The sequence below is a fragment of the Cherax quadricarinatus genome, chromosome 14, assembly GCF_038502225.1.
Source record: "Cherax quadricarinatus isolate ZL_2023a chromosome 14, ASM3850222v1, whole genome shotgun sequence".
In the NCBI taxonomy this organism is placed as follows: Eukaryota; Metazoa; Arthropoda; class Malacostraca; order Decapoda; family Parastacidae; genus Cherax; species Cherax quadricarinatus.
The window spans coordinates 19,653,903-19,665,984 of NC_091305.1; the positions used below are offsets into that span (position 1 = coordinate 19,653,903).

Consider the following 12,082-nt stretch of genomic DNA (forward strand, 5'->3'; position numbering starts at 1 on the left):
TATAATTAATCTCTATAAAATGTATTTTCTTTGTGAATATTTTTGGGTTTCTATTTCCACTATTTCTTATGGGAAATATTGCTACGCTTTTCAGACTTTTCGAATTTAGAACTAACTCCTGGAAAGGATTAAGTTCGATATTTGAGGTTCCATTGTATATTCACTTGTTGTATGCAGCACAATAACCGCATGAACATTACCATTATATTGACAAAACCCATTTACACAAACCCATGCTGCTTTCCCCACCTCTGACACAGCCTTCCCCACCACCCATGCCATCTTCCCCACCAACCACATGGAAATAAGTCACTTTGACTTTTCTGGGTTATCCTAGGTAATCTACACATATGCTTCTATGTTGTTTACACAAACCCGTGCTTCCTTCCTCACCACCGACACAGCCTTTCCCACCACCCACACTGCCTTCCCCACTACCCAAACTGCCTTCCCCACCACCCATGCCGTCTTCCTCACCACCCACATGGAAATAAGTCACTTTGACTTTTTTGGTGGAAGGTTGATAATCATCTGGGTTTTCAGCACTAATTCTGGTATCCTGGGCATTGCTTTCTGTCACAAACTCCTCAAAACCATGAGATTCATCTTCACTGACACTTCAGTCTGTGTTAGAACCATCACTTGGGAAGGGAAGAGTGCCAATTCGCTGAAGAGTGAGGTATTCCTTACTGCTAGGCTTGGTGACCAAGACATACTGAATTAGCACTCCCACAATGCATTGTGGCCTCCCCGATTTTTTTTTGTACTGCGCACTGACGACGCAGACCCATTCCTTCACATGCAGGCCTACCAGCTTTCTCCTGCTAGATTTGAAGCTGCTAGAATTTTGGCACATCAATACGTCACCAACACTGGCTCGTAAGATGTATCTATATGACACCAACAATGAAAGGGTTACAGACATTTGAGGTAATGACAAAATAACATTTGCCTGAAAAAATGAAGGAAACTTACTCCAGAAGAAAACTTTTAGGTCTAAAAATTTGAAATGATCACTGGAGACATCTGCTGATGTGAATAAATGTTTGTAATTTATTAGCTAAAATTACACTCTATTTCTGTTCTAGTGTCATACACAGTACACCAAAATCCACCAAAAACCCTTGCTTTAAAATTGTCCACTACAGGAAATGCATTACTCAAAACAATTAATCTGTTAGAAAGACAGTGTAAAAAATTTAAAATTAAAGGAAATGGGTTATTTTCAAGTTATTGCACAAAATCCAAAGTGATGAGAATAAAATGTGAATAACTAATTAAATATGGAACAAGTACTAATAGTGGCACCTTGATGCAAAAATATTTCACTATGCTCACCTGAATAGGTCTTGAGAAGAAACTACTGATGCTGATCCTGATGGCTCCTCTCGCTCAGTATACAGCGTAGGTGGAGAGGTTGCTTCTGACCAATAATACGATTTAACATACCGTCCAATAATTCTCCAATGCTCCCCAAAATGTTCACTTATCCACAGCTAAAAACATGTAAAACATATTAGCTAAAAACATTTTTTTTTTTTCAACAAGTCGGTCGTCTCCCACCGAGGCAGGGTGACCCAAAAAAGAAAGAAAATCCCCCAAAAGAAAATACTTTCATCATCATTCAACACTTTCACCACACTCACAAATTATCACTGTTTTCGCAGAGGTGCTCAGAATACAACAGTTTAGAAGCATATACGTATAAAGATACACAACATATCCCTCCAAACTGCCAATATCCCAAACCCCTCCTTTAAAGTGCAGGCATTGTACTTCCCATTTCCAGGACTCAAGTCCGACTATATGAAAATAACCGGTTTCCCTCAATCCCTTCACTAAATATTACCCTGCTCACACTCCAACAGATCGTCAGGTCCCAAGTACCATTCGTCTCCATTCACTCCTATCTAACACGCTCACACACACTTGCTGGAAGTCCAAGCCCCTCGCCCACAAAACCTCCTTTACCCCCTCTCTCCAACCCTTTCGAGGACGACCCCTACCCCTCCTTCCTTCCCCTATAGATTTATATGCTTTCCATGTCATTCTACTTTGATCCATTCTCTCTAAATGACCAAACCACCTCAACAACCCCTCTTCTGCCCTCTGACAAATGCTTTTATTAACTCCACACCTTTTCCTAATTTCCACACTCCGAATTTTCTGCATAATATTTACACCACAAATTGCCCTTAGACAGGACATATTAGCACATTTTAGCTCGAGCTTGCCATTATATTTATCATATATAAAAACAAAATAAATTTTAGAGTTCATTAGTGAAAACAGCTTAAGAGATTTTTATTTACGACAGCACAGTGCAAGAAATTTACTGCATAAAATTATTTTCTATAATGCCTAATTTTACAAAGACAGGACGGATGTTATCTTCTATTTATTTTATTTATTTAATAATTTGAACATACAGAAGTACAAAAAAATACAGGTAAGAGCAGCATGCCAAAGCCACTTGTATGCATAGCATTACGGGCAGGCCTAAAATTAACTTAAGATTAACTAAGCAATGATGTAATCAGTGATAAAACATTATTGTAAACAGATAACAGAAAAGCACAAATGAGTATTACAAAGACAGGTCATATGGTTGCATGCATTGCTGTACATTCAGTAGAATGGAGTATTCTGTTAGGTAGTGTATTTAAAAATAAAGTTAGATTGGGTCTTAGGTTTAACATTTATGTGATATAATTATGAGAAACATTTAAGATATACAATTTATAAGGTTCAGTTATTCAGTGTTTATTTGGTTTTGGGTGAGTAAGTGATCTTTGAGAAGAGACTTGAATTTATAAACAGGTAGTGTTTCTTTTATATTTACAGGTAATGAATTCCAGATTTTAGGGCCTTTTACGTGCATTGAGTTTTTGCATAGCATAGATGGACACGAGGAACATCAAAGAGTGATCTGTGCCTTGTGTTATGGTCATGTGTTCTGTTGAGGTTGGCAAGGAGATGTTTGAGGGAAGGGTTAATATCAGAGTTAAGTGTTCTATGAATGTAATAGGTGCAGTAATAAGTATGGATGTTTTGTATGGTGAGTAGATTTAGTGTTTTGAATATTGTGGAGTGTGTTGCCTGTAGTGGGAATTTGTTATCATTCTGACTGCAGCCATTTGTTGGGTAATTAGTGGTCTGAGATGGTTAATTGTTGTTGAGCCCCATGCACAAATTACATAGGTGAGATAGGGGTAAATAAGAGTGTGATATAGGGCCAGGAGGGCTGTCTGTGGAACATAGTACCGTATCTTCGATAGTATGCCTACGATCTTGGAAATTTTCTTAGAAATTTGTTGTATATGTGTATGAAATTTGAGTCTATTATCAAGGTGGATTCCTAAGACTTTTCCCTCTGTTAGCTTTGTGATAGGTGATCTGTTTATCATTATGTTAAGAGGGACATCTGTAGCTCTGTTACCAAACTGAATGAAGTAGGTTTTGTCAATGTTTAGTGTAAGTTTGTTAGTCCTCATCCAGGTAGATATTTTCTGTAATTCGGTATTTACAGTATTGGCTAGCATGACTGGGCTCGGGTGAGAGAAGACGTATGTAGTGTCATCTGCAAATAGTGTGGGTTTGAGTAATTGTGAAGCATTTGGTAGGTCATTTATGTATAGGAGAAAGAGAACAGGGCCAAGGACACTTCCCTGTGGGACACCAACTGTAATTGGTTGTGCGGAAGAGTTTGCCCCATTTGTGTACACATATTGGCTTCTGTTGCTGAGGTATGACTTGAGGTAGTTGAGGGAGTGCCCTCTTATACCATAGTGTGACAATTTTATGTGGAGCAAGTCATGGTCAACTGTATCAAAAGCTTTACGTAAGTCAATGAAGATCCCCAGTGGGACTTCTTTTTTCTCTATTGCAGTGTATGTATGTTCTAGCATGTGTATAATAGCATCACTAGTATTTTTATTAGGCCTGAATCCAAATTGGCAGGGGTTGAGTATGTTTTGGGAGATGAGGTAGGAGTACAGTAGTTTCATTTATGAATTAATTTTTCGAAGATTTTTGAGAGAGGGTGTAAGTTCGATATTGGCCTATAGTTATTCAACTCTGTTTGGTCCCCTCCTTTATGGATCGGGGTGACCCTTGCTATTTTGAGAACTGTAAGGAAGGTAGAGGATTCAATGGATTTGTTAAAGAGTGTTGCAATGACTGGTGATAGCACTTGTGACGCTTTTTTGTATATAAAGGATGTTAAGGTATTTAAATCTCCTGTCTTGTTTTTTAGTGTGTTGATAATAAGGGAGACTTCGTATGGGTTAGTCGGAGCTAGGAACAGTGTGTTCAGGTAGTTGCCAGTGAGGTAGTCATTTGGTGGGGTACACATGTAAAAATTAGACTACACAAACATGTAACTAACTTTGCGCTCCTCATCCTCTGTATCGTAGACTAGCAAGACATCTGCATCAAGTGGATGATGGGTAACCTCAGATGGCGTAAACCTGACCTTGTAAGAGGCCACATTTCTCCCATAGTCTTTTGTTACATGAATGAATTTGTTGATGACATCAGTGAACACAAACTGAAAGAAATTACATGTGGTTCAGTCTTCAACTTAACATTTTATAAGAAAACATATTCATTGTAAATACATTCTACTCTGGTATTTTAAAAAAAAAATATATGTACTGTACATCCAAAAAATGTGTTTTACTGCAGATATACAATACTGAACAATATACTATTCACCTTTATCACATGAATTGAAGGAGCCATTAAAAATACTGTAATCGAAAATCAGACAAAATGCAGCCCTGATCATCAATTAAATAAACTGAAGAAGCTAAAATTTACAGTTCCTACTTAGTCACTAAGAAATAGCTGATGCAAAAGCTAATTACCCTGGATGTGTATTTATCATTTTTGTAAAATTTGTTTATGATGGCTGGCCGTCCAGTGAATGTTTTGAACTTGCTAGTTTCATTCTTAAAGGTGGTCCCATAATCATCCGAGATAAAAACATGGGAGGCTGATAAATGGGTCTGACGAGCATCTCGCGTAACACAAACTACAACATCACTTCCTTCTCCAGCCCAGTCTATCATTACTTGAGGGTGGCTGTCATTCAGGGAAAACTGAAAAAAAAATAAAATTATACAGTACAGTAATTTATTTAAAAAAATAAATTCAATTATCTAGGCCTAAGGCTTTCAAATCATAAATAAACCAAAAGTTTTTTATATAACATTATGAGGTACAAACTAACAGCATTTATATACAGTACCTAGGGCCAGATAAACTAAGACTAGCACTTCTGGAGGCAGTAAAGATGTCAGGTTTGAAAGCAATATGTGGTGTGAATATTACAAAGAATTTGTAGTTTTGGAGATTACACTAGGTGGTGCAGGGTTGCTGAAAGCATTATCCAGAGGACTGAGGAGAGGTTGTTGAGGTTCAGATATTTAGAGGGATCAAACAAAATATTGGATGACTAGGAGGGTGTATAAATCTGTGGTGGATGGAAGGAGAGGTAGGAGTTATTCTATGAAAGGCTAGAGGGAGGGGGTAAAGGAGGTTGTGTGTGTAAGGGGCTAGAACATCTAACAGGTGCGTGAGCAAGCTAGACAGGGATGGAGGCAAGTGGCTTTTATGACTTGATATGCTGTTGATGTGAGCAAGGTTACATTTATGAATAGATTCAGGGAAACCAGTTAACCAGACACGAGTCCTGGAGGTGGAAGTACAGTGCCTGCTGAGGGGTGGGGGATACTGCAGTTTGGAGGGGGCATGTCAGCAGTACTGTCAGCAAGCCTCTGGGAAAGCAGTGATAAGAGGGAATGATGGTGAAAGTGTTTCTTCTTTTTAGGTCACCCTACCTTAGTGAGAGAGAGCCAGTGGTATAAATAAAAAAATTAAGACTCTTATTCTTTGTATGATACTCTCAAAATTTTTCCACACAATCTCTCTCCTTTGTAAGGTCTGATTTTGTGTTCTCTCATTTCCATTACATGATATTTATCAACATTAAGTTCCCTCTGTCACCCAAATTGCTAAATTTATCCATATCTTATAAAGATTGAAGTTATTTTTATTATTTATCTTAAACCAGATATTTTACATGACAAGTAAAGAATTTCATAGTTTCCTGTTCCTTCTGGTAAGTCATTTATATAAATAACTTTTTTTTATTATTATTAACACACTGGCCGATTCCCACAAAGGCAGGGTGGCCCGAAAAAGAAAAACTTTCACCATCATTCACTCCATCACTGTCTTGCCAGAAGGGTGCTTTACACTACAGTTTTTAAACTGCAACATTAACACCCCTCCTTCAGAGTGCAGGCACTGTACTTCCCATCTCCAGGACTCAAGCCCGGCCTGCCGGTTTCCCTGAATCCCTTCATAAATGTTACTTTGCTCACACTCCAACAGCACGTCAAGTATTAAAAGCCATTTGTCTCCATTCACTTATGAGGTACAAATTTTTTTGGCACTGGCAATTTCCCTAGGGAGCAGCTTTCCTAATATCACTATTCATATTTTCCTCTCGGATACCTATACATTCATAAAAAAAAAAAGTGACCTGAAAATAAAGTACTGTGATGCAAATTCTTGCTATGCCTTTTTTAACCCTTTCACTGTTGGGACCCGACTCTAAACTCTCGTTCTGTGTCAAAAAAAAAAAAATCTTATGAAATGATAGAGAATCTTTTCCCAATGGTAATGATGCCAAAAAAAAAACGAAATTTGATGGAAAATTTACGGAATTATGCTCTCGCGAAGCTAGAGCACGGCGATATTTACACATCACCAATTTTGCCCACTTTGAGCCCTATTTTCAGCCAATTTCATTGTTCCAGTTGACCAAACTCATAGCTATTTCACTAGAACTCCATTTGTTCTATCAACTGAGTACAATAAACTTCCCAATTCCTGATTTCAATTACCCAATAAAGTGCTCAAAAATTGGTAATTTTGCCAATTTCATACACAATTCAAGTAAGGCCAATTTCAAAATAGGGGCCAGAATAAACAATGCTGACATTCCTAACACTAAAATAACATTTCCTCTGTTCATTAGTCACGTCTCCAGGCCCCTCTTATATTATGCTTGCTTTCCATTTTGAATTTTTATTCATACAAAAAAATAGTAGAGTTACTCTTATGCAGACTAATGCATTATTGTAAAAACTGTATAAATAATATCAGTGCATTTGTGAAAGCATATTAGACCCACAAGTTCACGTGTATTGGACGTGTGGCGTGATTTGTTTACTCTTGAACATCGGCAAAAATTGAACATTTCCGCTACTTTGAGCTCAATTTCAAGGTACTTTAAATCTGAAAACCATTCAAAATCATCTCTATTTCTGTAATATATCTTCCATTCTATCAAATGAGACCAAGAAAATGAGAATACATCCATAAATACTATATGAAAAAACACCGAAATGTCAATGTTTTAAACCCAAAACACGGTCAGTTTTTTTTTTATCATGTACTGCGTGCTGCAAGATTTTTTTATGTTGCGCACACTGAGCATACAGACCCATTCTCTCACACATAGGCCTACCAGTTTTCTCCCACACGATTTTAAGGCGCTTGAATTTTGGCGTAGTTTTATGAGACCGACACTGGCTCTCAAGCCGTAATATTAAGGGACTAATTTCTGGATCAAAACCAACATAATGACCTAATCTAAACTTGATAAAATTTCATACACATTATTTTTCAAACCAATTAAAGAATTTGCGTAATATTAATAAACTGTATTTAAGACATTTTTTAAAATTCTTTATTACTATACAAAAAACAGGTTGGATTATTGGTTTCATGCATAGCAGTAAAATAATCGAGATGCTAAGAAAACCAACAAACTCGCCAGTGAACAAAAACTGCATTGCATAAAATTTTGTATGGTTGGTTACTGAGATATTGTTACAAAAACACTGCAAACATTTGAAGATCTCATGATATCTGGTGAATATGTTGGTTTTCCTTATGTTGCAAAGATTTTAAGTCAATCTTAACAAAAGTGACATTTGGTGAGTTTGTCGTTTGTTTTCTCAACACCTGGTGATGGACCAGGCCAGGGGCCCCTGACCCCCGGAACACCCTCCAGGTATACTCCAGGTATACCCCAATTTTGGATGCAGCAGTTCAATTTCTCTGACAGAGTGCCACTCAATCCACTTTCCTGTTTCTATCAGTGTAGCTGAATGACCTACACAGGTTTAGTGCTTATTAATAAGATGAACCCTTTCACTGTCGAGACCCCGAAGTAAAAGCGATGACAATGTCAGGATTTAAAAGAAAATTCTTCTGAAATGGTAGAGAATCTTCTTCTGGGAATAATGACACCAAAAATACAAAACTGAAGAAAAACTTAAAAGAATTAGGCAGGTACAAAGTTGGTGGTGAGGGTACAATTTACACATCAGAGATTTCATCCATTCTGAGTCCTGGTTTGAGCCAATTCCATTGCTCAATTTGACCAAATTCCATGCTATGTATTTCACTAGTATGCCTTCTGTTCAACTGAGTGAGTACAAGAAACTGCCCAATCAACTCGCACAACTAACCTATAAAGTGCACAGCAGTCAGTGATTTGGCCAATTTTTATACAAAATTCAACAAATTCCAAATTAAAGACAGAATCCAAAATAAACACCACGCATTCCAGCAACTAAAGAACCCTATCCTCTGTTTATTAATCATGTCCCCAGGACTCTCTTATGTTAAGCATGCCCTCCATTTTGAATCCATCACACACACACACACACACACACACACACACACACACACACACACACACACACACACACACACACACACACACACACACACACACACACACACACACACACACACACACACACAAAATCATAGGTTTACCCTATTTCTTGGAAAATAAAATATATCTAGGAATGATAAGTCATGGTTTAGGGCAGGGGTAGGCAAAATTTTTGTCAAGATGGGCAAAAATGTAAATACAGTGGGACCCCCCCCCCCACCATCCAAGGGGAATACGTTACCTCGGATACCCAAAACAACAGATAGTAGCGAACCCTATACTATATGTATGTCTCTTTCTGTTTGCAAACATACCCATGATAATGTTTGATTAATTATGCACAAAAAGTTAAGAATTAGCACTTTTTCACTGATGGGAAGCACTTCACTACTTTTGCACTCTGTGGCCATTATTAAGCAAAAACTAAGGGTTATTTTCAGGCTAGGTGGTGCAGTCCTACTGCATGTTAAGCTTCAGAGGCCAAGACAGTGTGGTAAATTTAAGTACATACATGAACATTAAAATAGTATAAAATACCGACAGATTGTTAGGTAAGACACATATGCAACAGTTAGGTATCTTTATTTCGAAACGTTTCGCCTACACAGTAGGCTTCTTCAGTCGAGTACAGAAAAGTTGATAGAAGCAGAAGAGACTTGAAGACGATGTAATCAGTCCATCACCCTTAAAGTTTTGAGGTGGTCAGTCCCTCAGTCTGGAGAAGAGCATTGTTCCAAAGTTTGAAACAATAAAGATACCTATAAAGATACCTAACTGTTGCATATGTGTCTTACCTAACAATCTGTTGGTATTTTATACCATTTTAATGTTCAATCTGTCAGACACTGCAACACAAGGGTATCTTGGTACAGACCTGGAATCAACTTCGACTACCTCTACTAGTGAGAGCGGCTGCATTTGAGAGGGACCTGACCTCCCAACATCTGCGTTCTACTAGTGACCTGTCTCACCTCCTGGCGCTATATAAGGCTCCATCCTGTCACTTCAACTCCATATTGTTTCAAACTTTGGAACAATGCTCTTCTCTAGACTGAGGGACTGACCACCTCAAAACTTTAAGGGTGATGGACTGATTACATCGTCTTCAAGTCTCTTCTGCTTCTATCAACTTTTCTGTACTCGACTGAAGAAGCCTACTGTGTAGGCGAAACGTTTCGAAATAAAGATACCTAACTATTGCATATGTGTCTTACCTAACAAGTACATACATGCAAGATATTTTCAAATTTATCATTATACAAGTACATATTACAAAATATATTTGTCTGTCATCAGATTTTTCTCCAAATTGGTGAGAAAGGTGGAACTCTATCATTATTTTTTTTTTTTTTTTTTTTTTTTTTTTTTTGTGACAAAATTATGTCTAATTGGGGTTGACAGAATTTCCCATAATGACAACTGATTGTAAACACATACTTGTCAGATAAGGCTGATCCATAATGAGATTTTACATATTTCAACTTAGAAAATGTACTTACTATACACACAGGCATCACAGACACATAGAGATCGACAAACGACAGGGTAGAGCATACATGATGTTGCCACATGTACACTATGCCAGTCATAACCAATACAAAATTAAACACGAATGCAACATGTTCTGTGCAATAAATATGGATGCATTACATTGATATTATTTTTTTGGAAAATATTAATTAGTTTTATAAAATTTATAAAAAGCTATTCCAGGCTTGTGGGCCACATAATAGGCAATGGGCCACATCCAGCCCATGGGCCATAACTTGCTGACCCCTGGTTTAGGGCATCCCAATATCTGAAGCAAACCTAATAAAAACCCATTAAACAGACTAGTGGGAGGCCTCAGAAAAATCATCAAATCAAATATCTACACAACTTTCAGCCCTATGTCTAGCTTTTTCCAGTCCTTAAACCAACCAAAATCATCTCTATTTCATTAGTATGTTTTCCATTCTGTCAAATGATACCAAGAAACAAGCCAATAAAACCATAAAAACTATCCATAAAAAAAACAATAAAACCATAAAGACTATTTTAAACCAAACACAAAATCAAAGGTTTGCTTTTTCCATCATGCATGAAGAAAGATTGTACACACTCACCGCACAGACCCATTCTCTCATGCCAAAATTTACCATTCACAGCATATTTGAGGTTGCTGTGCTCAAAATGCAGATTTACCTTAACAACACTGGCATCAGTAATGAAGATCTATGTAAGAGACAGTGAAAGGGATAAGATTATTTCCAATTACTGTATTAACAAGAACCCCTAACAGGCATCAAAATGCTCCCTTAGATGGTAAAATGTTTTATCATTACAGTATTACTGTACTGTACATTTATGGGGGAGCTCTAAATACACAGGGGTCATACACCACCTGAGGAAACAGGAGGCATTCAGACTCAACCAAAGAAAGGAGAGGGCAGGTCCAATTCCTTTTATCAAGAACCCTTCACTGGCACCTCCTCTGAAGGGATTTATGTTTTTTTTCAACATACTGAAAAATTTTCACTGAGGACAGACACACTAAAGTCATGAAAATTTAAGATTTAGTTATGATTATTAAGATAAGATTTTGTTTGAATTTTTAACCCGGAGGGTTAACCACCCAAGAAAACCCAATAAAAGTCAGTGCATCTTCGGGGACTGTGTTTTATTTCCACTGGGGTCCTTCAATCTTGTCCTCCAGGATGTGACCCACAACAATAAGCTACTTGCAAAGAAGTAAATCAATTTGAATTTAACACCCAGGTACCTACTTACTGTTAGGTGAACAGGGGCAACAAATGTAAGGAAACATGCTGAACATTTCACCCATGTCAGGATCGATCCTAGGGCCCTCACTGTGTGAGCTGAGTATGCTGTCAACAAAGCCACAAACACTCAGAAGGTTAGTAATTCAGAATAACTCAATAAAGTTAGGCTATCAGTGATGACTGTCTTCCTTCTAAGGGCAGTGCCAGAATTTTTATACTGGGGAGGCTTAGGGGTAGCCATCTGGCAGGAAGAGGGAACTAGGAGACTTGTTTTGACGCAGCATTACCATTTTTATCGTTTATTCAAGTAGACTTTGGGGGGCTCAGAAAATTTAGGGAGGCTCAGAAAAATTTCTGTGGGGGAGCTCAAGGCTGCCCAAGCCCACTTAGCACTGCCACTGTTTATCTCGTAAGAAATACATGTATACAACAAATTCTTCTTACCACATGCCTGTGACTTGGTTGGCAGTGCACTTGCCTCACACACAGTGTCCCTGGTTTGATCCTCAACATGGGTGGAAATGTTGGACATGTTTCCTTACACTTGCTGTCCCTATTC

The 12,082-nt window shown here is 37.8% G+C and overlaps 1 protein-coding gene across 1 annotated transcript in view; it reads right to left on the reverse strand.

Annotated features, from left to right (window-relative positions):
• LOC138852680 (sortilin-related receptor-like) overlaps positions 1-12,082 on the reverse strand; it is a 44,613-nt gene that overhangs the window by 31,116 nt on the left and 1,415 nt on the right. Inside the window, exons 2-4 of the mRNA XM_070084884.1 lie at positions 4,869-5,102; positions 4,388-4,549; positions 1,339-1,496 (exon numbers count right to left, since the gene is read on the reverse strand). Coding sequence (XP_069940985.1) covers positions 1,339-1,496; positions 4,388-4,549; positions 4,869-5,102 — 554 coding nt within the window. The remainder of the gene's footprint in view (positions 1-1,338; positions 1,497-4,387; positions 4,550-4,868; positions 5,103-12,082) is intronic.